The sequence below is a fragment of the Pteronotus mesoamericanus genome, unplaced genomic scaffold (assembly GCF_021234165.1).
Source record: "Pteronotus mesoamericanus isolate MK-2021 breed Mesoamerican mustached bat unplaced genomic scaffold, CSHL_Meso_final contig_1018, whole genome shotgun sequence".
NCBI lineage: Eukaryota > Metazoa > Chordata > Mammalia > Chiroptera > Mormoopidae > Pteronotus > Pteronotus mesoamericanus.
Window position 1 is genome coordinate 1,664,509 of NW_026555002.1, and position 27,539 is coordinate 1,692,047.

The window sequence follows — 27,539 nt, forward strand, 5'->3', positions numbered from 1 at the left end:
GCAGCTGGTTCCCCCAAGCAGACTCAGAGCAGTTGTGCGCCCCAGCTCGTGCGTCATCTTGGCCGAGCTTTCGGGACAAAGTGAGCCTATAGGCGGGCCCCTGCTGACCTCATTCTGGAAGCCGGGCAGCCTGTGTTCAACACGAGTTTTATAACCCTGGCCGGGGTGGCTCCATGGGCTGGAGCACCCCCTGCAACTGAAAGACAGCGGGTCCGGTTCCTGGTCGGGGCACACGCCTGGGTCTCGGGTCCCACCCCCGGTCGGGGCACCGACAGGAGTTTTCTCGCCTCGACGCGCGTCTCTCTCTCCCTTCCTCTCCCTCTACAAGCAATTTTTAAAAAATGTCCTCAGGGGAAGGAAAATAAAAAGTCAGAGGTCAAATCATAGCTCCTCATTGATCAATTGGCAGCCAGTCTCAAGGGCAAACAAACTATTTTTAAATGTCAGAGAAAATTTTATAAACATATCCCTGGATTTTCGCCGTCTCTCATGAGCCGCAGTCCTGGTCACGAGAAGACGCTGCCTCGTGTGGTCCGTGTCGTGGGGGGCGGGGGGGGCGGGGCCGGGGGGCCGCAGACCCGCTGGCGCTGCCTCTCTTCTGGCGCCCCCTGCATCCTCTCTGCCCCTTTCTTTGAGCAGCTTGCTCAAGGTAGTTCTGTTTTTTTTAATCCCTTGCTGCAGTCTGCGTCCTCCTGCTAATGCTGTGTGTGGGGCAGACTGGAATGTTGGAGGCGGATTCCACCTTTATTACTTTGTAACTGAGCTTTTATGTCCCTGTTCTCCTCAGTTACGGGACTCATTCTTCACTCCTTGGCTGGGGCTGCTGTTAGTGCCGCACACGGAGGGGCTGCCTCCCCGTCTGGAGGCCGGAGTCTGAGGCCCAGGGCTCGGCAGGCCGTTCCCCCGGCAGGCGCCGGCGAGAGTGGGCTCCCTTGCTGCACCCCTGCCCCGCCCCCTGCTGCCCGGACCCCCGGTGCTGCCAGCCTGCCTGCCCAGCTGCCCGCGGGCTCCACGGGCTCAACTGGCCCGACACGTCGCCCCGCCTCCTGTCCCTGGCGGTCGGCTGGCCGCCCTGGCGCTCCTTGGCTTCTGCCGCATTGCCTGGTCTCTGTGTCCCTCCTCACGGGGCCTTCCCCGCGTGCGGGTCAGTGTGCAGGATCCCCGCAAAGGACACCAGGCAGGTTGGATTAGGCCCCACCTCTCTGACCTCATCTTAGCTAATTGCAACAGCAACACCGCTGTTTCCAAATCGGGTGACGTTCTGAGAGGCTGGGGGTGACAGCTTCAGCACAGGAAGGGCAAGGGGACACAGCCCAGCCCTTAACACACTCGCTGATTTCCTGCCATGACGCGAGGTCCCTTGCCCTTCTCCCGCCCCCGTCTCAGCACCCTTTGGCCTCCGAGTCCCGTCCCTCCCCGTGGGACAGCTGGTCTCCGTGCAGGGAGGAGCCCTGGGTGCTGGCTGGGGAGATGCCACAGCCGTGCGGCTTCCACGCTGGACAACAGCAAACGCAGTCCCAGGCTTTCAGGAGGTCGCGTCACTTGGCGACGCCCCGGCTTGTGTGTCCTCCGCTCCGTCCGATCCACGCGCACTGTTCAGCTTCTTATAACCTGTCCAGATAAAGCGTGTCCGGCGCCAGAGGCAGGGTGCATGGGACACGAACGTGGATTCACTTAGGCTGGGCGAAGGGGCCTTTTCATCCCGCCCCCAATGACGCGTCTACGGCAGTGAGTCCGGGTTTAACGCCGGCGCGGGGCCTCTGCCAGCTTAGCGACGCGACGTTAGCCCCCGGCCTGCTTACTGCCTGCTTGTCAGAGGGTGCGTGACGCGAAGCCGTGACGGACACTGTCCCATCCCTCGCGCCCCCACCAGCGCGGCCCTGGCCCATGGCCTCAGTGGCCGTGTGGCGGCTGTGGCAGGCTGCCCCCACGCCGAAAGAGCAGGCGTCACCCGGCTTGTTACCCTGGTTTCCTTAGCATCCGAACGTGCTTTAAAGCGTTCAATGTTTTCAGTATTTCCTACGCACACAAGTGTATTTTTATACACACACGTAAGTCTATTTGTCGTACGTATGTGAACAGCAAAAGTTCAGCCAGAACTGTATTCACTGTAGAGTCAGGAAACGCGATCATGTAGTGTTTTCCCTTCAGATTCTGGTGCAAATCAAGAGAGAGCGTTGTGAGGGGGCAGGGTCTGTCCCTGACAGATGAAGACAGCCGGGCTCATTCTGGCGGTGACCTTATCTAGAGTAGTTAGAAAATAGCACTTCAGATTTACGACCAGCTACAATTAAGCCCTTTGATGCCTTCTAATTAAATCGGAAAAGATTTATTTCTGTATTATTCCTTCGGTGAGCCTTTAAAAATGTAAATGAATTTTACCCTCAAAAAGAGATGTTTCTATTTATCCTAAATTAGGCTCATGCCCTTCCTTGCAAATGACGGCATTTTACATTCAGCTTTGGCCTGCTCGGATAGAGGTTTCACAGGGCGGTCTTCAATAATTTAGTTTTAAAGTTTGTGCCAATGTTCGGCAGAATCTCTTAGAATATCCATTAAACACAACCGGCCATGTTTTAGCCTTCTTTGTATGCCCCTCATTTTAGGACTTTGATCCTCTTCACAAGCCCCGTATTCAAAGGTTATTTTTTAAAAACATGGAGAGGTCAGCATTGGCCTGGTGCCGACACCAGTGCGCTTTCGCGACTGGACGTTTCTCTCGAAGCCTTTCTCTGGGAGGAGCTGCGTCCTGCACACAGACCCTCCGTCCGACGACTGTCTCTGCTTAGGGCTGCAGGGTTTGCGCGCGTGCTCACTCGGCAGGCGCCAAAAGCCGGGGCGGCCAGGACCGCAGCTGCTGCTCACTTGTCCCGCTTGCTCTCCGCAGGGGAGTACAGCTACCTGGGGACCACTCTCCGCCAGGTGTCCGTGGAGCCCATGCCTTCCCTCCTGGATGTGCGGCAGCTCGTCGCCCTGTATGGCATCCTGCCCCTAGGTAAGGACCCCGCGCGCCCTGCCATGCCCTTTCCGGACGCCGGGCACACCACGTGCTTCTCTGACTGACTGTCTTCCTGGAGGTCGGCACCGTGCGTGGCAGCTTTGCCCTCCCTCTTGAGCTGTGCGTGGGGGCAGTTCCACCATGATGGTGCCTTCAGGGCACCCTGAGAGGCGCCCCGAGGAGCACGCGTGAGTGCCTGGCGCACCCCATGGATGGACGGTCCCGCGGGCCGTCACCTGGGGAGAGAGCAGCCACAGCAAGCACCCGCGGAGAGGACGCATCTCACTGGAGCAAGGGCGGAGGTTACAGCCCGCCCCCACACCCAGGCCTCTGTCCCTCGGTCTGCCCCGGAGTCACTGACAGGGCGCTTCCTGACCCTCCGGGAGCGAGGCTCTGCTGGGGTCCCCGGGGTCCGCGGTCACCGCTGGGGGCGGCGCGGTCGCGACTGTTCAGACCACGTGGACCCAAGCTCCGTGAAAGGCCACGGGGCGGGTGCCCTAGGACCCAGCTCTGCCGCTGTTGCTCTGTTCGCTTTATGACCTGAGGCCGTGCGTGGCCGGAGTCGGCCGGGCAGGGGCAGGAGCCCGGCCGCCCGCTGCTCCGGCGGCTATTCTGAACCAGAAACCGCGTTTTGTTTGCTTAATTTGCTTTAAAATGAGGTGGGAGTAGCTTGGGTACTTGGACTTAAGAACTTCAACCTACTGGCAAGAAATAGTTCATTATTCCTCTTCTAACTTGATGTGAGAAGTAGTAAGTGGGATTTGGGGTAGACATTGGTAAAACAAATATGACACACACCAACAGGGGACACTGGAGGGCCCACGTGATTTGGGATCAACACAATAAATGCGCGGTATCTCCAGGTCCATGTAAATGAGTAAAGAGCTTAGCCCTCCCGTGTCATCCCAGTGGAAGGAAGGCGTTGGAGCCCAGAGACCAAGAGGAGCTGCAGGTCTTTAAGGAAACTCCTCACACGTGGGGCAGGGTGCGTTGGTGTCCGCTCCTCCGCACAGGGGACGGGCGTCGTTTCCAAGACGCCTGGAGAGCATCCGGTGAAGGATGCTCAGGAAGCGCCCTGCCTGGACCCCCCTGTTGTCAGCAAGGAACCTGAAGCCGCGTCCGGCCACGGCCTCCCCAGGCCCCGGGCGGGTGGGCGTTTGCGCTGGTGACCGGTGCGCATGCGCCGTGCACAGCCGCAGGGCAGGCAGAGAACTGTGTTGGCGCCCGCCTTTCAAGAGCTGGATTTAAATTTCAGCCGTCAAACCGAGGGTCCTGTCACAAAAAGGGACGCGTTTGTTGGCCCCGATGGTTCAGGTCATCGCTGCCGGGACTGAGCAATTCGGCCACTTGGCAGAGGACACTGAAGCCACGGGCCGAAGCCACTGCCCACGCTCCCCCCACCCGCCTCCCCCGACACACAGGCTCTGCCCGGGCTCCTGGGACCAGGTCTGAGCTCTCTGAGCCCCCCGGGCGCACAGAGGACACCTCTGCCGGGGACGCCTCTGCTCAGCGTCCCCCCCACCCCGGAAATGCTGCTGTCCCCACACAGGGCGGGCAGGGGAGGGGGTGCCCGCGGAGCAGAACGGCCTGCCGCTCGGAGTTTCAGGGGCTGTGTCGCTGCCCAGCAGAGCCCGTCCGGGTGGACGGTGACCCCGCTTTTCCAGACGAGCGAGCCGTGCAGAGCCCGGCGCTGGGGAGCCGCAGACCTGGCTCCAGACGCGGCGCGCCGGCTGCTCCGAAAGCCGGAGAGCCTGGAAACTTGCTCCGTCTCTACGTCATTCTCCGTATTTTGTCCAAAAATGCCACCGAACGTTGAGGTGGGCAGGAAGAGCCGTGGATGCTGTGGTAGGCGTGTCCCCATCACCTACCCTTGCCGGTCCCCACCAATCAGCTGTTCAGAGGCCCAGAAGGCCTGGGTGCAGAGGCCTTCCCAGCCCTCACCCTTTCCCTGCCTGAGTGACCTTGGCGACCGCCCCCTTCCTTCTGCAAAGTCACCTCCCTGCAGCAAATACGCACCTTTTCCTAGGTCTCCCCCATCCACGCCCTTGCAGCCAACTGTCCCCTCCCCAGAGTCTGTCCCTAGCACTCCCCCCCGCACACCCTGCCCAGGCATCTCCCCCACCCCGGCCTCAGCCAGCAGCCTTGGCTAGTCTGCAGCCCAGACTGCCATCCAGGGACCCTGCGGCCGGCGGTATGTCTCCCTCCACCTCATGCGGCGCCTACCGCGTCCCCGGTCAGGCATCCGCCGGTCCCCGGCACCTGCTGGACTCCCCAGGCCAGGCCTGCGTTCCCCCCCGCTTGGAACCCTCCCACAGGTCCCCTTCCCTGCAATCTCCCGTTCTGCCTGTGCTTCAGAGGCCCGCTCAGACGCCACCTCCTCCAGGAAGCCTGCCTGGGCCACACCCACCCAGCCACCGCCCACGTTAAATGCAGTTTCTTCTCTGAACTCTCCGTGGCTCTCATGGATCTTAGCATTGTTTGCCTTCCATTCTAGTCATGCTCACTCAGGTTTAATGAATTTACAACGTTAATTCTCTTCACGTTGGAACCCGAAGGCCACCGCCGGACCAGGAGCTGAGCAGCCCTCCCTCGAGGCCCAGGTGCTAAGAAGGCCCCCTGAATGGGCGTCCCTCTCCTGCATGGAAAACAGCATCTCCTTGATCTGCCAGTCACCGCCGATAAAGCATGACTAGTTAACACCATTTTACAGAGCAGTTGCTCCAAATCATTTCCAAGTTCGCGCAGCGTAGGTTAGGTAACCACAAAAATTGTTTCTAACTGTTTGGTCAATTCACGACACCTTTTCAGTTACATGAGAGAAGAAAAAAAGGCAAAGCACCATAATAATTATAATAGCGATGTATTTATAACGGCTCAGAAAGCGCCCGGCGGCTGAGCCAAGGCACACGGGAGGGACAGCTGCCTGCGCGAGGGCCCTCCCTAGGGTGCGTTCTGCTCGCTGCAGAACGGCGCGGCGCACTGTGGGCGCCGCTGGCTGTGGGGACCGTGGGAGACACTCCGGGCCGCGTCCCCGCCTGGGTCGAAGGAGCCGGACCGCGGGGCTGGGGGCATGAGGCCCGGAACTCAGGGCGCTCTCCTGTCAAGGGTCAAGTGGATGCGCCGCGGCCGACAGGCTTGGAACCAGGCAGGGTCTTGGGTTCCCCCTTGTCCCCTAAGAATCGCTGGTGGACCCGTGTCGGTCCCCTTCCTGGCCATGCTCATCCTCTTCCCGAGCTCTCAGAGGACGAGCTGCTGCCGACAAGCAGAGAAACCTCCCCCACCCCGCCTCCCCAAAATGCCAGAGGTAAATTATTACAGGAACGTTCTTTAAAATTATGAGTTTGGGGGAAAGTCTAGGGTGAGGGGTGGAGCAGAAACAATGTGCTGAATACTAGAGAGACCCCAGGGCCCCGCCCGCGTCAGAGTGACGCAGAGCCAGCCGAGCCGCAGAGCCGCCTCTGGCCAGCGGCGCTTGCGGCGCGTTCATCGCGGTGGCAGAAGCGGGGCCGCGCCGGGGAGTCAGGGCCTCGAGCCCCAGGACCACGGGCTCACTGGCCCTGCCTCTTCCAGGTTCCGCCGAGGTGCACGAGAAGGCACCCCTGGTGAAGTCCCTGCTGCTGGCCGGGCCATCAGGGGTCGGGAAGAAAATGCTGGTCCACGCCATCTGCAGTGAGACAGGAGCCAACCTCTTCAACTTGTCCGCAGATAACATCGCCGGCAAGTACCCCGGCAAGAGCGGCCTGCAGATGATGGTGCACATGGTCCTCAAGGTACCGACTGCGCCCCTCGCGTCTTGGCCCCGTTCTGGTCCCTCTTCCAGTTTAATTTCAAACCCTGCGGGTTGGCGCCTTTCGCCGACGCCCGTGGGCCCTGCTCCCCTCCGGCTGGCGTGAGCGGCCTTCCTCCAGGGCCCCCACCCCACGTCCTCCTGCAGATTTCCCAGCGCAGTCGCTGCGTCGGGCGGGGCGCCCAGCCGGGTGAGAAACGGCTTCTTCCTCGGAGGGACGCCCCGCCCCGCCCCCAGAGCGGCCCCCTCGGGCCGCAGGCGTCCTCTCGGGGTTGCTCGCGCCGCCCGTTGGGAATCGGTTTCTTCTCCGGCCCGCCTCCCTCCGTACTTTCATCCCTTCCTGTTGATCCACCTTCCCACTTGGTGTCATTTCCCTTCCTGCTGCAGAGCTTCCTTTCATATTTATCTTAGTGTAGGTCTGCTGGCAACAAATTTCCTTAACCTTCATTTTCTTTATTTCAAAATGTCTTCACATCGCCGCCATTTCCGAAGGATAGTTTCGCTGGGTAGAGAACTCTGGGCTGACACGCGTTTCTTCCAGCCCTTTAAAGACGGGACCGTTGCCTGAGGCACAGCGCCCTGAAGCCATTTTCCTGCGCTGCAGTGTTGCCACGCGAGCGCACAGGCCTCCAGGTCTACGCGCGCTCTCCCGCGCCTCGCGGGAGTGGGGCTGACTTAGGGCCGTCGGCTCCCATACACCAAACGGCTCGGTGCTCCCGGTGGGATTCTAGGACAGAGCCTAGGGGCCATCACGAGGTCCTCACACTCAGGAAATCGTTTCAGCTGCTGAGAGATGAGCTATGCTGGCATTTTTTAGAGGCATTGCAACCTGACATCACATGGCCCACAAAATGCTGCGTGTCCAATGACCGAAGTGTGGAACAGCACCCTTACCCACCGAGGCGGCTCCGAGTCAGAGCGCCTGGCTGACCCCTCACGAAGCTTCTCCTCCACTGTGTGTGTGACCGGTTAGTAGGAGGCCCAGAGGCCCAGGCGTGGGAGTCGTTCAACTAAAAGCCTCGTGCGGCGAGGGCCCCGCATCCTGGCGTGAGTGACAGACCAGCTACCTGCATTGCAGAGAGGTATTTGCTTTTGATTAAGCAAAAGAAAGCCGGGGAGCACGGGCAGGGAGGTGCCGTGTGTGCATGTCTGCGCCGCATGGGCCGCCGCCGGGGCGGGACCTGGGGGCGGCAGCGATGGGCCCGCGGCAGTTGCTGAGCAGAGGGCCTGGCTCCTCGCCACAAAGTCTTACAAAGGACACGCGTCACCAGGTTAATCTCTGCAGGGTAAAGGTCGCCGCAGTCGGGAGCCCGTCCACAAGGTCACCTCCGGCCGGTGGCCTTGCCCCCCAGCATCCTGTGCGCGAAAGCACACTTGGCGGCAAGTCTCAGATCTGTTTCACAACCGCAGATTCAAGGCCGTTTTGTCCCCAGTATTTCAGGACGTTCGTTTATTCTGACTTTAGTGGAATAACAACATGGATTCCTTTAAGAAATGTGTTTACTGTTACTTAGAGTTCTCTCCTCAGCTGAACGACTTATTTAAAATTCTCTCTTCTACTAAAGCTGTATGTAGAAAAGAACAGACACCTCTTTAGTGAGAAAATATTAGAAATACAGCCATCTAACCAATTAAGAACTGTGGCAGGTGATGAATATTTAACACATATTTCATGCACAAAAGAAGTGGCCCAGGCGAGGCCACCTGCCACCGGGCCCCGGCCCCCGGGTTTTCACGGCCATAAACGGGGCCAGCGCGGGAAGCGCGGTGTGGCCTCAGCCGGGGGTCCACAGTTTCCCTCTCCACTGGCCCGAACCCCTCACGAGGCAGGAACGAATGTCCCCGTTTCCAACCAAGTAAACCGTGGCCCAGAGCACTTCGTTCAGCCAAACAGTACAAAGAGGCCACAGGGCCTGGCCGCGGATTTGAGGTCTCTCTCCACGGCCACTCAGCCCGGCTGGCCTCCAGGGGGCGCAAGCTTCCCTCACCCCCGCCCCGGGGACCGTGTGCTCAAGGTGACCCAGGAGCAAGGCCACCTCGGTCAGTGTCAGCGGGGGCGTTTCCGTGTGAGAGGGGGAGGAACCGGAAGCCCTTGCGCCCTGCGGGCGCGCTGCAGCAGGGTCCCACGTCCCTTGCGTCCCTTCTTCCCTGGCCCCCCGGGCCGCCCACAAGCAGGCAGGCCAGGGCAGACCAGCGGAGCCCAGGGAGAGAGACCGCAGCGGAGTCCTGCTTGGCGGGTCTCAGGCCGTTCTCTCCGCCCCTGTGGCCCCCGCGTCCCCACCCCTGCGCATGCATCGGGTGAGGGCTGGGGGAACGGGCCAAGAAGGCCGCCCAGCCGGTCTCAGGGCTGGGCCGCGGGGCCTGCGAGTCTGGACAAAAGCAGGCCACGGCGCTGCGTCCGCCTCGGTGCCGCTGCTGGGCTCCGCGCTGGGCTGGCGGCCGGCGGCCGTGGCTGCGCGCCCAGGGTCCTGCCCAGATGTGCCGGCGTCCACAGCTGGGCCGGGAGTTGGGCGCGGAGGCTTCTGCTCCAGGCTAATAACCCAAACAAAGGCAGTGTTGCTGTTCGTGGGTGATTTAAAAAACACACACAGATGTGTAATAAATGTAATAAATATGTTAGCCCCACCTTCACAAGGTGGAATTCAATACGGATAGAGCGGGGACCCCCACCTGACCTGAAAACAGAGCCGCTCCAGTGAGAGCGAGCAGGAGGGGGAGCGGGGGCAGTGCGGGGGCAGCCTCAGGTGCGAAAACACAAGGGCCGCGTCAGAAAGGAGAGCCGCTGTGCCGGGCCGGCCGGGCCTCGGATGCGGCCGGGAGCCCACGTCGGCGTTCCGGCTTCGGCTTGTTTTCTTTAAGCACAGATGTCGTGTTTTAGAGGGGTTTTAGGTTCACAGGAAAGCTGAGCGGCCGTGCAGGGCTGGCTCCCCGGGGAGCAGGGTGCCAGGCGGGGAGTGCCCGGGGTGTGATCGCCCGGGAGGGCCCAGGAGGGTGCCCTGGAGGCTGGGGGCCGCCATCAGTACAGGGTGCGCCAGCTTGTTCCGGGCTGGCATCACGGGGAGGGGCTGGGACCGGAGTCGAGGCCACGGGCACTGAAGAGCCTCGCATCCAGCTGGAGACCGTTGGGGGCGGGGCGCCTTCAGGGAGTCGAAAGCCGCCGGGACGGGGAGGAGGTGAGTGTGGCCTCTCAGTCGGCACCAGGGGCAGGACTGTGGGCTACGAAGGAGCGGGGGCTCCAGCGGAAAACCCAGGTGCTCCGTGAGCCTGGTGCCTGCCGCCGCCATCCCTGGTCCTTGAACACAGCCTGGTTCGCAGCAATAGCACCGGTGTGTCCCTGTTACCACCAGTCTGGTCCCCCCCCACACACACCATGTCACCTGTCACAGACTGTCAGTGGCACCTGCATCCCCAGCCTTCTCCTCTCTTCTGCCTCAGTTTACCTTCCTTTCCATACAGGGTCAGCCCAGCTGAGTGTCTGACCCTTCGTCATTTGCAGGTTATCCCAACTGACACCCAGACAGGACTTGAGGTCTCAACTTCCAGTCTCATAGAAGCGAATGCAAGGAAAGAGAAATATAAAATACTTTAAAACAGTGGAAATAGAAAACGTCCCCCATGTTAGGATTTAAACAGAATCTCAGTGACTATAGTTCAGGAAAGTTGGCCCCGCCCTCCAATCCCGCATACCCCTCTGGCTCGGCCCCAGCCCCCCAGCACCTCCCTGGGGGTGTCCTGCGCCCAGCAACCCCCGTTCACAGACAGGAGGCTCTACCCTCTGCAGGCAGCGACCACGTCCCTCTGTTCCCAGACGTCCCCTGCCTCCCGGCACAGAGCCCGGCCCTCACTGATGCTCAGCGGATGGGTGTGGGGTGGATGGGTGGGTGGGTGGATGATCCTTCTCAGTTTGGTGAACTGATACGCAACCACTGAAGTAAGTAGCCAGTTTTCTCCTGGGTTCTCTATGGCGAGCACAATAGGGCCCTTTCAGGAAGGGCTTCCAAAGCTCCTAAGCGTCATCTGGGCAGAGCTTGTCGGCCTCACAAGCAGGTCTTCACGGTCGAGCCATTACGCCCTAACCCCGGGAATCTAATTCTGATGGCGAGTATTTGTGTCTTCGGACAATACAAAAGCTCAAACCGTAAAACTGACGTGGATGGAGAAGTCTTTCATTCTTTGACAGAACTTCCCAGAATTTGAGAAGGCACGTGTGGGTGGAAATTAGCGTTTATTCCAGAACGGACACAAAACGGAAACCCGCAGCGACATTTGATAGGGCTGAAGGGCCCTCTAGTGGCTGTTGGAGTAAATGATCCCACATAACCAGTGAAGTCCAATTAGGCATTAATTACATTTAATTGCCCATGACCTCAAACTATCTGTGGGTGATTTCAACGAAGCCTTGTTGCTGCCACGTGAAAATTAAAAGAGCAAAGGATGCCACTTCTCATTAACAAACTGGCAAAGAGTTTTTTATCGGGAACACTCCCGGAGGAGTGTGGAGCAACAGGCCCTCTTCCTGAGGGCTGGGGACGCACACAGAGCCCGCGGGCCGGCCGGCGGGTCGGCGGCACGCGTCCAGACGCGAGGAGCCCCAGGCCCTGTGTCCCCGCGGCAACATGTCCGCCACATTCCGGGGAAAGGGCCACTCGTGCCTGGGGGCCCTTGCCCTCGCACTGTTTGGTTTAACCAGAAGGCGGAAACCATCCGGGTGTTCACAGACACAGGGCGAGGTCGCTAAGTACCGGGTGTCCCGTTAAAGTGATGCTGGATGAATGCATTTCATACTCAGTGTGGGAGGGACCATCTCATTTCTGCAAATCCGGGCGTCAGAGAGGGTCTGAAGGCCGGCGACGTGGGGCGGCCCGGTCTCCATGGAGCCGGTGGCTCAGGGCTGTCTGAACGTGCGGTCTGCACACGTTACCAGCGGATGCTGCCTTGCGATCACGGGAAGAACGGACCGGACTCCCGGCAGACGCGGTCCAGAGCTCAGCCGGTCAGCCGGTGCACCTGCAGGCGTCCCCCGTCGCTCGCCGGAGCCAGCAGCCCTCGGCCCCCCCCACCCGCGCCGTCCCTGGGGCCAGAGGCCGAGCCCGGACCCCTCCGCAGCCACCCTGTCCTGCTTCCCCGCTCATCCCGCCCCTCCCCGGACTCCGCGCTGCGTATCTCGCTGGAAGACCTCTCCCTGACTCTTCTCCGTCCCGTTCACCCCTCCGCTCCCTGTCACCTGGCTCTGTCCTCTCCACGCCCTGCCGGGGCCCCCGGGGACCTCCTGGCTGCCAGGCCCTTGGGCCACCCTGGCCACGGCCGCTGCTCCCCTCCTGCACCTCCGCCTCCCTGGGGCTCGGGGTCGGGGGGGCTCTCGCCTGCGCCCCTCCGCTCTCTCTGGGCTGCTCCTCCATCTCGGCCTGGACCCCCTCCTCCGTCGAGGTCTTCCCCGCGGGGTCCCGCTCCGGGGCCCCGTGCGCCCTCACCCACTCTCCCCTTTACCTGGGGGGACCCCCCCATTCGTTCCCAAGGCTTGGCCTTCGTCGTTCTCTCAGCCCCTCCCAGCCCCCACCTGGCTCCTGCTCCCAGACCCATCAGGCCACTGTGTGAAAGTCCAGCTGCCCTGGGGCTCCCTTGGCCCAAACCGACCTCATCCTTCCCCCCCTCGGCCTCCAGCCTTCCCCCACGCCCCCTGCGCACGTTCACCGAGAGTTTCCTGGCGCCTGCGGGGCAGCGGCCCGTGACCTCATGCTTCATGCATAGTGGCGTCAAAGTGCAGGATTATTAAAGTCCCTGGCAGACTCCGCGCCGCTTCCCGGACAAGAGCAAACTTGGTGTCATGGCCAGGGCCTCTGTGACCTTCCAGAGTGACCCAAGCCGCCCCCAAGAATAGGCCTGGCCCTCTCACGCTCTGCGACCTTTGCCGGCCAGGAGGGTCCCAGACCCACGCTCGGGAGGACCGGACAGCGGTGGTTTTACGGCTCTCCCTGGAGTGGAAGGTGACCGAGGAGGACTCGGCTCCGGGGTGACGAGGGGTGTGGACCCGGCCCCGTCTGCCACGGTGACGCGCAGGCTGCGGCCTGGCTCTTCGGGGCGCCGGCCGGGGGTGCCAGGCAGATACAGGTCCGACTCCGGCGGCAGTGCTGGCGGGCACATTGCTGACCCCTCTCTGTGCCTCGGCAACCTCCTCTGTAAAAGGGGACAAAGTATGGGCGCACTTGGCACAGCATGTGGCACGTGGTGAGTGAGGGGCGTCCTGAACCTCGAGGCACTTGGCAAAGGATGTCCCCTGTATTGTTATGTGCTGTTAACGCCAAAGAACTCCCCTGTTTCATTTGGCAATAAGTGCGCCTTCCCAAACCGCAGTCCTCGCACGGCACTGGGTGCACGGCGCAGGTGACGCCCGTCCTGGGAAAGGACGCCCATCACTGGTGGAATTTGCCCACCCGCTCGGGAAGAGCAGGCCGTTCAGGGAGCAGTCAGTCACCTCGGGTCCCACGGCGCGGCGGGGCTGGGATTTCACGACTGCGGCTCAGGGGCAAGAAATGTGACCGGGGGTTTCAAGGTCGCCCCAAGCCGGCGAGGTGCCCGTGCGCCCAGCTGGGCTGTGTAGCTCGCTCTGTGAGAAGCAGGAAGAGGAGCCCCACGACAGTCAGAGCGCCCGCCCTCCCGCCGTCCCCCGCAGGAGGGGCCGGGCCAAGCGGACAGAAGCCCACAGGCAAGAGGGCGGGGGGCCCATCGCTGGCAAATGCGCGTGGGAGAGGAGGGGCCGGCCGCCAGCCGCATGGCTTGCACAACTGGGGGCGCTGGTCACGGGGACATTGTTTGTCCATGGGTTTCGGTGCTGAAACCAAGAGTTTTAAGAGGGACTGAGAAGACCAACATTTTGCCTCTTTCTGCTTAAGAACTTTCCCCCACAGAAACTCATTCTCTTATTTTCTTTTGGGGCACAAAGTAGGGGGAAGCTTTTGATTTAAACTCAAAGTAGCTTTTCGGGAACAATGGCTTCTTGAAGATGTGCCCTCGGGCACCGAGCAGGTCCCTCCGCTGGCAGGGGACAGGCCACGCTGGGAAGAGGCCACGGCTTCGCGGAGGGCGCGGAGAGGAAGGACGGACGGATGGAGGCGGACCGGGCGGACTGCGGCCCCTCGGCTGTGGGGAGGCGAGGCGGGGCAGACGCCCGGGCCTGTGGCCCGCGTCAGTGAGGGGCCCCGCGGGTGTGGCCGTGACCCGCACGGACCCCGCAGCCCCCAGCCGGGCCTTGCCGCTGGCCTCCGTCACCTTCCAGCTGTGAGACCTTGGACAGGTCGCTAACATCTGAGCCTCAGTTTCCCTGTCTGAGAACAGGGCTGGTAACTGTGGCACTTGTTTCATCAGGTGGCAGAGAGGCCGCGGGGCCACAGCAGGAGGACGTGCTGGGTCCACGCGGGCCCCAGCCATGCATGTGACACCATGCGTGACACCATGTGTGACGCACGTGGCCGGGCCTGGTGTGAACGCAGCGTGCCACCGCCTCTGTCCTGGGGTGCAAACGTGCAACTCTGAGTTCTTCAACTCTCTGGCTCTGGTTCTAGAAAACAACACCCAGCCAGCAGTGGCTGGCGGCACCGTTCCCTCCCCGGACGTCCTGTGCGTGGGGCTGCGAGCGCGGCCAGCCCGTGCCGCATCGGTGAAACCCACGCCACCTTTGGACGCGCGGGATGCCCTTCCCTGGGCCGCAGCACCGGGGAAGCACGTCCGCAGGGCGCCGGCTGCGTTTTCCACCCGGGAGTGGACGTCTCTCCCGGTTTAACTTCACACCTGCTGTTAAGAAATACGGAAATAGGAGCGCAGAACGCCATTCACTGTGGCTGGGGACGGCCTTTGTCTGTCACCGTCCCGCACAAAGCACAAATCGTTGCAGGAATGCTCGAACCACACCGTCGTAGGGGTGCTTTGGAGAGACTGTTAGGTGGGGGCAGTTCCTCGCGGCCCACGGTATGGCCTAGCGTCGCGGTGGCAGAGCCCTGCCCGCCCTGGAAGGGCTCAGAGCCACCTCCCAGGCACAGCCACAGCCCGAAGGCCCAGCCAAGTGAGCCGAGCAAGTGGCATCGCGGGCGCCTTGTGCTAAAACCGCTTTCCTCGCAGCGAGCAGGCCTGGGCGCGCCGGGCTGGCTGCCTTTCAGGCTCGAGGCCCAGGCCCCGTTCATCGGCAGCAGGAAATTACTTATTGGCTTTACTTCGGGCCAAACGGAGCCCAGGCCTGGGGGCCCAGAGCTGACCGTGCAGGCGTCCTGGGCGCCCTGCCCGTGCGGTGGGAGTGGTGGGCGGCCGTGCCCGGGCGCACAGCGGGGCCCGCTGGGCCCTGCCGCGCCGAGAGCACACGCAGGGCACCCTCGGGTCCTGCTGCCCCTCGGGGACCCACCGCGCACCCAGGACGGAGACGCGTCACCAACCGAGGCTCTTCCTTCCCCGCGCAGGTGGCCCGACAGCTCCAGCCGTCCGTGGTGTGGATCGGAGACACGGAGAAAACCTTCTACAGAAAAGTCCCCAACGCCGAGAGGATGGTGAGGGCCCCTCCGCCGTGTCTCGGCCCGGGGTTTTCTTTCCTCCAAGGGGGCCCCTTGCCAGGCTGCCTCTACTACCCGAGAAGGTCAGGCTTGGCGTCTTTAGGGGAGGGAGGGACCGAGGGGCAGCCTCTCCTTCTGTCCTCAGTCCTTGTCTGTGTGCGAAAGGACCGGGGTGGGGCTGCTTTTATGGGCATCATTTAGAAGAAACTGAGGACTCTATGGGAGTGGGGGAGGGGAGCTTGACGCCCAGACACCCGATTCGGAGGCCAGAAGCATTTAGAGAACTCTGCTCTTTTTTTTTAAAGACACACACAGGAGTTATTATTAGGACTTCCTATTGTTCATAATAATAAATAGCAGAAGGCCCAAAGTTCACGCACAAAGGCCATCCGCCGAGCCAGGAGCCTGCGCCAGGGCCTTGGGGAACCCCCTGCAATTGCTTGCTTCCTCCTTTTCTCTCCTCTCAGCAGCCCCTCCCCCGCACTGCCCCCAGCAGATCACCAGCAAATTTCCCACAAGTTAAAAAAAAAATTGCAGACATAATCAATTTTTGACATTGTTCCACATCAATTTGCACCAAAGCAAGTAGTGGTCAACGGTGAATTTCTGATTAAATCCATAAGGATTTTAGTCACTTTGGGCCCTTATGCATTACACACCCCTGTTAGCAGGCAGAGATGACCTGGATAAGGAATGAAAGCGCCATCTGTTCTTCCCCCGCGGGCCTTGATGGGCCTGCCACTCCGGAAACTTCCGAGCCTGGACTCGTTCATTATTCACCCTGCGGCCCGAGCGGCTGGCTCCCTCTGCTGGCGAAGGTGCAGACCTGCGGGCTGAGGAACGCAGAGCCAGTCTCATCCACACCTGACGCCACACGAGCTTCGTCCCCTTTCTGGGCAAGGGCTCCTCGGCGGCCCCAGGACGGCAGCTGGGCAGTAGGAAGGCCGTGGGGACGTGGGACGCCGGGGTCCCTGGCCTGCTCTGCCATTCAGCACCGCTGGCTATGTGTCCCCGAGCAAGAAACGTAACCTCCCTGAGCCTAAAGCGTTCCAGAGAGCGCAGCCCCCGCGTGCTGTCGGCGGTAACAGCCCTAGCAGACGTCCCTTCTTTCCGCCTCCGCGTTAGAGGGGCCTGTTGTCCGGCGGGGGGACTCCTGGCACTGAAGACCGCGGACCGTGCCCTGGGTAAACCCCAGGCGCCCGATGAGCACAGGGTCCCCGTCGTCCACGAGGCCGGCCGGGGACCTGCGTGACCCCAGCACAGCCAGGGCTGCAGGATGCGTGCACGCACCTCCCTGCAGGGCGGGCCCAGCCCCACACCCCCACAGGCGAGCTCCGTGGGGCGGGAACCCCTGCGCGCGGGTCCTCCAGCGACACACGGGAACACGGCCCCCCTCCGCCCAGGTCCTGGGCCCGCCCCTCGGGACGCGCCCCCGCCTGGACTTCGGCCCTCGGCCGGGCCCGCGGGGCCGGGCAGCCGTGACGATGAGCATTGACCGTCCACACACGCCCTGAAGGTGACACCCAGCGCCAGGCTGCACCCACGGACAGGAGGAGCCAGGAGGCGTCACAAGGGGTCCGCGCTGCATCGCTCGGCCACCCTGGGGGCCCACCGTCCCAGCCTCTGTCCCGAAGGTCCCCTGACCCCAAAAGCACTGAGCCACAGAGAAGAACCCCACCGGCAAGGAACCAGGAGGCAGCCGTGCCCCGCTGGCCAGAGCACAAGCAGCACCCGGGCGGCTGCCCGCTGCGTTGGAGGGATTCCAGGACCACACTTGGAAAAATTCTCGCCGCGGGGACCGGCTCCGGCCCGGAAGCCCCGGCCTCGGCGAGTGGTTAAGTGGGCGTGGGGCTCGCCCAGACCCAAGCAGGGGGCGGGGAAGAGAGCAGGCAGTGCACTGGCGCTGAGCCTGGGCGGGGACCCACCGGGACATCGGGGCTGCTGGCGAGGCCGAGGGCCCGGAGCCCAGGCACATGTTGGGGAGGCGGCCTCCCCAGGGGCAGAGAAGGACAAAGCCTCGGGAGGGCGCACCGCTGCCAGCGCAGCCCGGGACCGGCACAGGTCTGTCTGGAGGCAGAGGCCCCAGCTCCCTCCCCGCCTGGGGCAACCCCCGAGCCCCAGCACCTGGCTTTCTGTCTGTCCCTCTGTCCACCAGCCGCCCCTCCTCAGCCCGGGCCACTGTAGGCCGCATCCTGCAAACCGCCCATGGGCCCTCTCGTCTTGCAGCCGAAGGTGCCGGCTGCAGACCCCTGCACTCCCGCCTGTGCCGCTGTCCCCCGCCCTCTGTCCGCCACACCCGGGGAAAGCCCACGCTCCCCGTGCCCCACCCCTGACCCCGCCCCCCGCCGAGCACCCTCCCACCCTCTCCCTCCAGCGCTGCTGTGGTCAGGGGCGTGTGTGCGCGTGCGTGCCAGAGAGGAATGGGGCACAGCTGCCCGGGCTGCCGCTTCTGCGCCGTCGCCCCCTCCTCTCACCGCGCCGAGCCTTCCCTGCGTCGCAGTGGGGCCGCCGCGGGGGGCCCGCTGGCCTGGGTGGGGCGGCTGCGCGCAGCTGTGTGGAGCCGGCGGCAGGAGAGCCAAGCAGCGGTGCCGCGTGGGCGCGGGGCGCTCGTTTGACACGGCTGCAATACTCCGCCGTGCGGGCCACAGGCCCGGCGGCGGGGCGGGGCCGCGGAGGCCGCCAGGTGCGGGTCGGGACACCAGCCGGCAGCGTCCCAGACCAGCACCTGGGCCTGGCGTGCGACGGGTGCGGCTCTGCACCCGAATGAGGCGGCCTGAGTGCGGGGCGCAGGCTGGGTGGACCACCTTTCCCTGCCGCCCCTCCCAGCGGGCCACGCCGCCTCGCGTCCGCGAGTGTCACTGGGACACGGCGCCTCGGGGTCCACATCCGTTGGCACCAGGGTAATTAAGTTCAGGTGTGTCTGTCAGGGCAGGACGGGCAGGACGGCAGGGGCGTCGCCATGGTGACGAGGCTGCCAGGAGGGGACTGGGACCGTGCAGTCTTCCCCTCAGGACCCTGCGGTCAGCTCTCCCACCAGCCTCTGGCAGCTCCCACAGACACCCCTGTGTCCCTGCCCCCTCCACCTGCTTTGCTCTCCGTCGGATTCTTCACGAGACAGTCTGCTCTCACCATCCCTCCCTGCTCAGCCTACGACCCCTGGCCGCCCCCTAGCCCCACAAAGGCCTTCGGTCCCCTCGCCCGCCCTCTCTGCTGCGCCCCAGGCCCTCCGGCACTGCCGTCTCCTGGCCTCCTGCTGACCCCTGCCCTTCCCGCTGCGTCTCCTGCACCCACCTCCTCCCACCCTGGAGGATGTCGGGGATCCCTGTCCTCTCTCCTTGCCTTCGCCCTCTCGTGGCTTCAGAGTCACCCCCGAACCTGTGCCTGCCCTCGTCGGTCCCCAGCCCGGAGCTGTGCCCTGAGCAGCCTCCCGGAATCGCCCAGCTCGCCCAGGCCGCCTCCCCCGCCGCGCCGCAAACCAGCGGGGCCCGCCCGGGGTGTCCTCCACCACCACCACCCGCCACCCCAAGCTGCTGCTCCTTCTGCCTTTTCAAAGGGCTATTTTGCTTTTTAACATGGCCGCCTTCCGTAAGGGGGAGGCAGGCTCCGAGGGCGGCCAAGCCCTCCAAGGCCCGACCGGGTGTGGCGCTGGGTCGGGCGCAGGCGCAGGCTCCTGGGAGGGGCCGCCTTTAGCACCTCGGCAGGAGGCGGCTCCTCGGGTCCCGGCTCCTCGGGTCCCAGCGGTCGAAGGCTTATCTAGTGCTGGGGAAACTGGCGGGAGCTTTTTCACAGTCATTCTGGGCTCTGTCGGCACCGGTGCCGGTCTCCTCCGGATCCCAAAGCCCCCACGTCTGCCTCTCCCCTGCACAAACGCCCCTCCTCCGCGGAGCAGGCCTGGCACTGACTTCCCACTGGCACCCGCGTCCCGGAATGAGGCTCCTCATCGAGAGTCTGTCACACGCACTGCGCCGTGCGGTCCTCACCGCGTCCCTCTGCCTTAGGCGCTGTGACTGTCCCGTTTCTCAGGGGCGGGACTGAAGGTGAGGGACGTCGTCGAGTAACCTGCCCAGAGTCACGCCGCTGCTGAGAGCAGGGTCAAGCCTGGAGCAGATGGGCCGAAACGAAGCCTGGGCCTCCCTGTTCGCTCGGCCCTCGGCCTGTCCCCGAGTTTCTCCCTTGGGCGTTTCCCCTTTCACCCACGGCCCGCCCCGGGGGAAGTGCGGAATCAGAGGGATGGCCCAGCACACGCTCCTCCCTGTCCCAGGCCAGCCCGAGGCGCGGCGTGGGCCTGGGGCAGCACAGGGCTCTGCAGACTGAGGGGCCGGGGCGGGGGGCGCCTCCGGCTGTGAGCGGGCCGCCTGCTCCCAGGATTTCAGGAGGTCTCCTGCTGGGTGGTCCCTCTCCCGCACTCAGCCCCCTTTCAGGCCCCTCTGTTCCCCTCAGCCAGGACCTGGCGCTGCCGGGGTGGAGGGCGGGGGGCCGTTGTCTCCTCCCAATGAGGAGCCGCAGCCGGATGGGTCCCTGTGGTGCAGGAGAGGACAGAGCAGGAAGATGCCTCGGGCCCTGCCCTCGGGCCCGGCTCCTGGGGTTGGCTTTGTTGTGAAAATCCCATCTCTTTCTCTGCTGTGCCTGATGTGACAAAAGCGTCCCCCAAGATGAGCGCGACAACAGAGGAAGAGGATTGGACACCAGGACCGAGTGCAGGTGCTCCCAGGTGTCACGTCCGAAACTCGGCTAAGGCATCGTGCCGTGTCAGCGGCGTAAAGGACGGAAGCCGCATCACCACCCCTGCAGAGGTGAAGAGCCGTTCGACGAAACCTAACGCCCGTCTCTGATTTATAAACCGCAAAACTCGACGAAGCAGGAAGAGAAGGGAGCTTCAGCCGGATGAGGAGGAACCACAGAAAGCCCGCGGCCACGTCTACCAGCCTACAGGGCTGGGAGCTCTTCCCTAACGACCGCCCCTTCCACCAACGCTGCGTGGGAGTTTCTCCGCAGGACGCGAAGTAAACGTCACCCGCCTTGGAGAGGAAGAAGTGAAACTCTCTCTGCTGCAGAAGACATGAGCTTGTATATCAAAAATCTTAAGGAACCCATCAGAAGATACAAGAATTAATAATGAAGTTCAGCAACTACAGGATAGAAGATGAATATACAAAAAGAACAATTCATGTACCTGCCGTGAACCGGCCGAGAGCAAAAACGGCCGAGGCTGTGCCTGGAGTGCCCGTGGTGGCTCTTCAGGGCGCTGCGCCCCCCGCCCCCAGGTTCATTTAAAGTCAGTGTTTCCATGGCAATGTGGCCACACCTGACCCCGCGGCGTGAGGTCCTACTCCCCGGGCCCCTGTCTTGTGCTTCTGCCTGTCCTTACTGCTCAGATTATAACAGTTTCACGCGGTCTCCACACCGGCTCAGAGAAAGCAGCTTCGCCCTCAGGTAACCGGGCGTTTTCCAGGCTTGGGACCCAGGGCCGCGGCCCCTGCTGGCCACCGCGGTTAGCAAGGCAATCCCGGGCTCACCCCAGAACAGCTCAGAGGGACGCATAGCCCCACGTGCTGGCTCCGGCCCAGCCAGCTCCCCTGCGCTTGGACACCTGCCACCCTTCCTGTTCTCAGGGTCGAGGTGCTAGAATGTTCTGCAGGTGCTTCCTTCCTTCCCCTTCCAAATCTGAATTCCAGAGACCGAGGACAGGAAACGCCTGCCGCCGCCATCACCCAAACCGGGAGCGGGGCTCGCGCCCGCGGGCCCTGAAGAGCTGCTGCTTGTAGAGCCGGCGACCCCTCCCACAATGCCGTGGGGCCTCCGACTCGTAACTCTTTTTCTCTCCTTGGGGCTCATTTTTTCCCCCTCACCCCTTCCCACAGATGGAACCAAAACGCCTGAAAAACCAGCTTCCCAAAATCCTGAAACTCCTGAAACCGAACGACAGGGTTCTGATCGTGGGGACCACCCGCCGCCCTTTTGATGCCGAACTTCAGTCGTTCTGCAGAGTTTACCAAAAAATCATCTTGGTTCCCAGACCAGACTACGCGTCCAGATACGGCAAGTACCGCCAGGCCCTGAAGCTGGGCCGTCGGGCGTTGGGGAGGGCGGCCCTCGTCACCCACTCGGCACCAGATGATGTCACCGCGACGGCGTGCGCACCTGGGCGTCCGCTGAGCCCGGCGCCACGAACGCAAAGCCGTGGGCCACAGGGCAGCGCATGCATTGCTGCTCCGTGGTTAACGTGCTTCCCTCACCCAAGCCCAGAGGACACTGGACAGGGACAATTACTCCGGGCCCTGGGGGTGACAAAAGCCCTCATGGGTGCGCCTTTGCCTTCTGACGGGCAGACTGGGGCCGCCCGCCTCGACCCGCGTGGCAGGGTCTTCCTCGCACAAAACCACTTCCTTTCACCACGTTGGTGTTTTCACTTTTTCAGTCTCCGCGTATGAGCCCAGGAACATGTTGACTTAACCTAAACATGAAACACAACGGAAGCTTACTTTTTTCCACTTTTTTATTCCTGAATAGACAGATTCAAACAGCAGTTCCTCTGAAACACTTTTGGACGGGACGAGCCAGGAGACCCAGGCCCTGGCAGACCCGGCCAGGGAGCCGCCGGGTGGCTTGACCGCTCGGATGCCCCCGAGACGGCCTTCTCTCCTCCGCGGAGCGGGAGAAGCCTTCGCCGCGGGCTGCCGGGAGCCCACCGGAGGCGGTAGGCAGGCGCCCACGCCGCTTGCCCTGCAGTGCACGGGGTGTGGAGGGAGGCCGGCCGGCAGGCAGAACGGTGGGGTCCAGGAGGCGGGCTCCCGCCGCTGCAGCCAAGCCCCCACTGGTTGGAACAACACGTCGCCCCTCTTGTGGTTCTGAGGGCTCTGGGGTGCAGCTGGGGGGTCCTCCCCGCACTCTGGCAGGATGCTGTGGTCAGATGTCAGGGAGGCTCTCGTCACCGGGAGACTGGACAGGGCCAGGCGCCCAGGGCGGCGTGCTCCCGTGACAGGCAGCGCCGTCTGCACACGGCTCTGCCCGCCCCTGGTCCCCAAGGGAGCGTCGTCAGAGCAGCCTCCCCCAGAGGCTCAGGCAGAGGCCGGAAGCAGTCCTGTGGCCCAGCACCAGAGTCACGCAGGCTCCCTGTCAGCGCGCGTGGCCCGCCCCGGGGCCAGCCCCGGTTCACGGGGGGTGGGCCCGACGAGGGCGTGAACACCATGAGCGGGGCTCGTGGCGGCGCCGTCTTTGCCCCCCAAGGTGGTCGGGGTGGCAGCACGGCTCTAGCGGAGGTGAGGGCGTCATGGGGGCGGGAGAGGCAGAGGAGGCGGCCGCAGCGGTGACGCGGTAGCAGGGTTTAGCCTGAATGACAATTAGGAAAGTGACGCAGCTTCTGCCCACCCGTAGCCGGCCACAACAGCCACACCGGGGAGAGGGGCCGCCGGGCCTTTCTGGTGGCCTTGGACTCCTGGTCAGCTGAGAGCAACGCCCCCACCCCCCGCCCTGCCACATCCTGTGCGCTCCCAGCTTAGCCACCCCATCTGCCATGTGCGCTCATTTCTGTCTTGATATTTAATGGTCCCAGCTTCATAAATCCTTGTTGCACCAAGAGCTCCGATGGTTTTGGTCCCAGTTCTTTCTCCATCCACCTAGCGGCTTCCCCATCTTCTAAGGCCTCTGAGCTTCTATGGGACCCTGCACCCAGCCAGCATCCAAGGGAGGGTGGGAAAAGTGGTGGGGAGGGCCTGCCAGGAGACTTTAGGGACCAGACCCAGAGGGGCCAGCGGGTCTCCATCCCCATTACATTGGCCAGAGTGACTCACAGGGCGCCGCCAAGGTTCGGGGGGTGGGGATGCGTAGTCCAGCCAAGAGAGGAGTCGGCACAGGAACGGGGAAGCGCAGGGGTCCTGGCGCTGAGTCGGTGAGAAGGGGCCTTCTCTCCCCCTCCCCCGCCCCTCCCCCCTTTCCCATCTCCTCCTCCGTACATACTGTTATCTTACTGGAAGAAGGTAGGGTATTAGTAATTTTAAGGGGCTGGAGCATTGTTCTTGACTTCACATTAAACCGTTGCTGTTGTTTGACAAAACCATGGCTACTGATGCATAGCGAAGGCAATTGTGTTTTTTGGTAACTTGCCAGTCACCTCTAAGGACCAGATCACATTACAACTTCCAACCTGCATCCCCTTGGCTGGCCTCGTGGGAGAGGAAGGAGGGAGTGTTCCGCACCTGCGGGCAGATGACAAACCTGGACGCAGCAGTTGTCTTGGGCCCAGGTCTCTGGCCACTGAAGCACAGGCTCCTCACACATTCCTCTCTTGGCGGGTGATCTGTTCAGGCCGCCATGTTTGCTGCCAAAGTAAATGTTGTCTGGCATTTCGTCCAGTGACCCTGAAGCTCTCGTGGCCCCGGCGGCTGGGGCAGCTGTCCTAAAGCAAGCCTGTCCCTGTCTTTGCGGTGACCAGAGGCGGTCTCTTCCAGCTGGTGAAGCATGGGCTGCAAGGCACGGTATGGGCCTTTGCCTGGCCACCCACCCACGGGCAGCCCAGCTGCAGGGGCAGGGAGCGGCCGCGGCCCCGCTCACCAGGGTCCCCGGGGAGGGGCCTCGGGCGGGAGCCGGGCTGAGGGGAGAAGGGTGGATCCGCCTGAGGAAGCGCAGCCCTTGAGGTTTGCCAGCTATAATTCAACAGCTGTCTTGCCTCTTTTCCCCAAATCCAGCAATTGCCTTCAAAATGTCTCTGCAAAGAAAATCCACCCCGGGGGGTGATTGATGCCTGTCTAGTCCCCAGAAACCCCTTCGCGCTTCCTTCTCTCCACGTCCCCGTTGCTTCCTCCCCTTGCCTCTCTGCCCTGGGGTCTGTTTCGCTGGAACCCAATTCATCACCAGCCCCCACCCAGGACCCAGAGTCTACTCAGAAGAGACAGGCCCATGTCTTCTGATTTTTCTGGAATTCTAGGCTTCAGAGGCCAGGCTCATCCATATCACATTCACTTCTTGTGCTTCTGCAAAATCCCAAATAGAAATGAACCACAAGATACCACGTCATCGCGAGCACGCGCCTGGATAGAACGCACCGGGGCACCCAAGCAGAGAAGGAGACCCGAGTGCGGACCCCTCCGGTCTCAGGAGGGAGAGAACCGCGGCGCCTTCTGACTCCACGGGGGGAAGGTCAAATACGTCACTTGGCCGAGAGGGCCCCCCCCCCCCGCGCCCCCCCCCCGCCCCCCGCTGGCTGCAGCCCTCGCTTCCCCGGTCCCAGGCCTCAGGCCGCCATCTGCCGGCTCGCGCCTGCCCTGCTCCTGGGCTCTCCGTGCGCAGGGCCGTGCCAAGGGGCCGGCAGCCTGCGGAGGGTCCAGCACCCCCAGGAGCCCGCCAGGCTACGGCCCCCTCTGCCCCCGCCGCCTGCTTGGCCCCGCGGAGGCTGCTGAAGGTCAGGAGGGAGCGGTGGCTTAGCCGAGGCATCCGAGGCTGTTCTGTGAAGGCTAATGTGGGCGGGGCCCCGACAGAAAGTGGACGTCACGCCTGTCGCCTTTCCCGCTGCCAGAGCTGGAGGCGGCTCTGGGCAGGCGGGCAGGTCCCGCGGGGACCGCGGTGCGTCTGCAGAGCCCCGTGCTCAGCCCCATTAAGCCCTGGTGAGCCTTGGAAGTAACCAGCCACTGGCTTCGGTGTCTTCAGGAGGCGTGACCAACGCGCCACGTGAATTCCAGAAATCCTGCGCTTAGGTGCCAGTGGTGTGTTTACCTGTGTGCACAGGCCAGGCTGTAGTTTTTGACTCCGCCGTTCAGGAGTCTTGTGGGGATTCCTCGTGGGGGAAGGTGGGACGGCAGGGACCGCCGGAGCTTAGCGGGGAGGCCGGGGGAGAGCCGGGTGCTCGCGGCTGGGCGTCCTGGCCCTCAGGCTGCCCGCTGATTGGTCTGCTCTGTGCTGGGCGGGGAATTTCGCCCATGGGGGCCCACAGCTAAAGTTGTTCCGGGTTCCCAGCCTGGGGTGTCTGCCGGGTCCTCAGCTTTAGGGACTGTCCCCTGAGACGCCCCCGTAGGACGTGTCCCCGTCTCGGCGTCCAGAGGCACCACTCTGGCCTGTTGTGCTTTTTTGGGTGTCACAGGTGCGGGCAGGGGACACACTCCTTCCCGGGGGACAGTGTCACCCGGGGGTAGTGGTGGCGGCTTATTCTTACCAGGGGCCGTAGCTTCTGACCTCTGACCCTACCGGCGCCGTGCAGGCTGCAGGGCACACCTCTCCCCTGCGGCAGCCTGTCTTCACATGAACGGCTTTAACGTGCTCTGTAGTGGATTCTGCGTGACCCTCTGTAGCGGATGCGTTAATGAGCAGGAGGGAACTTTGGCACAAAACGGAAGGACTGACAATGGTGACTATTACTGAAACAGCAGGCCCGCGGCGGCAGGAATGAAGCGCGCGGTGTGCCGGAGCGGCGCCCGCCGCGGCCTGCAAGCTCAGCCCTCCTCCCGCGGCCACAGGCAGCCTCAGCGGCACTCGAGCTCCGCTAAACCCACCGGGAAGTAGATCCAGGGGCTGCGGAGTGGCTTCGGGGGTCCAGGTGAGGCCCTCGGAGCCCTGGCTGGCCTGCGCCCTCTAACTCTCGGCCCCCGCCCCTGCCTTCCACGGGTGGAGACCCCACGGGCCCCACGGTAGCTGTCCCCTTTCCCAGCGCCTCAGCTCACCACAGGGCCCGGACCCTCCCCCAAAGAGGCCCGCGGAGGTAAACTGTTAGCATAGCTCATGGCCCGAAAGCCGGGCTCCGACGTGGTCATAGCTACTTGCAAGCCATTTTACTCCTTGACAGTAATTAGGCCTTTGCATTTCATGGAGCAATTTTGAATCTATGTATTTGGATGATGTAGTCACTCCACAAACCCAACAGTGCTCAGTTCGGGTAGTAATGGGCACGGTTTAAGGAAGTGTTTTAAGTGTTCCTCGCAGGACAGAAGGCTTTAGAGACGTTCGACCAGGCCCTGCCCGGCTCGGAGACCGGCGGCCTCGCCGATGCCCTCGCCGTCTGGGCACAGCTACCTCCCTCTCTCTGCGGCGCGGGCGCGGCTCCCCAAGTGGGGAGCTGTCTCGGGTGCTGTGTGGGGGCCCGTTCTGTCTCTACCGTTCAGGAAAGCTCCAGGATCGTTTCATCATTCATGTTCACCCCGCCCCCGTGTCCTGAGATCTCGCGGTCTCCCCGCGTCCCACTCGCCCAGAGAGCAACCGGGCACCCAGCCGGCAGATCAGTCAAGCGGTGGGCTCCGCGGTTGTTGGGGGGAGAAGAAGGGTCAGGCCGCTTTATTTAAAACGAGGCGCCGTCCAGTGTCTCAACACCCAAAGGGAACCGAGCCCAGGAGTGGCTGACGGAGGTTAGAATCTGCATATAAAAATAAGTAAGAAATGAACTTTTTAAAAAGTCATGCTCCTCTGTCGCAGGGAGCGTCGCATGGGGCTCCTGGATCTGAGGGTCACTGTCCGGAGCCGGCTGAGGAGGGAGCGGGGCTCTGGATCCCGTAGAGCCCGTCCCAGGGTTGTCACAGGTGGGGGAGTAAACACGAGTCATCGCAAACACTTCTCCATTTGCCGGGGGAGGGGACGTGGCTCTTCCCTCTCGGGGAGAGAAGGCCCCAACCCCCGTGTCCAAAGGCTTTTATTGAGAACCAAATGTACGGATGCAAAACTCATCAATCAATGTCTAAAGTGATGATTGATTGATCATCAGTCAAAGGCTAAGTTTACAGAAAACGGGTAGAGATCATAGAGAACAATGGAAGGAACACTTGCGATCTGCCTCAGTCGAGGGTCTGTGAATAAGGGACATCTCCTTCCCAGCAGGAGCCCGTTATCATCGGTTTTGAGGGGAGAACTGAGCAGGCTTCGAGGAACTTACTTCTAGGCCTGATTGTCCCCAGGAATCACCCCATCCAGTTTAGGGCTGTACCTGCCTTTAGTATTGTTTCAAGCCTGAGCCAGGTGGGCAGGGCAGAGCCAGCAAGAGAGAAGGAGGCTTCTTTCAGACGGAATGGGGACTCCGGCCGTGTCCCCGCCCAGCCGAGGGGTGGGGGCCTTTTTGCCTTTTCTCCGTGTCCCCCAAGTCCTCGTCTGCTGCCCATACCAGTCGTGTCTGTCTTAGGTCGTCCCTCCTCGTGAGGGAACTTACCCGTCATCGACAAGCGACGATCACAGGGCCAAGCAGAGGGATGCGAGGGGGTCAGGGGCTGTGCCCCTGCCAGGGGGACAGGTTTGGTCTCCTCAGTGGCCT

The 27,539-nt window shown here is 62.6% G+C and overlaps 1 protein-coding gene across 1 annotated transcript in view; it reads left to right on the top strand.

Annotated features, from left to right (window-relative positions):
• The window catches only part of IQCA1 (IQ motif containing with AAA domain 1), a 94,840-nt gene that overhangs the window by 61,706 nt on the left and 5,595 nt on the right, over positions 1-27,539 (top strand). Inside the window, exons 13-16 of the mRNA XM_054570439.1 lie at positions 2,888-2,995; positions 6,569-6,768; positions 15,230-15,316; positions 21,181-21,358. Coding sequence (XP_054426414.1) covers positions 2,888-2,995; positions 6,569-6,768; positions 15,230-15,316; positions 21,181-21,358 — 573 coding nt within the window. The remainder of the gene's footprint in view (positions 1-2,887; positions 2,996-6,568; positions 6,769-15,229; positions 15,317-21,180; positions 21,359-27,539) is intronic.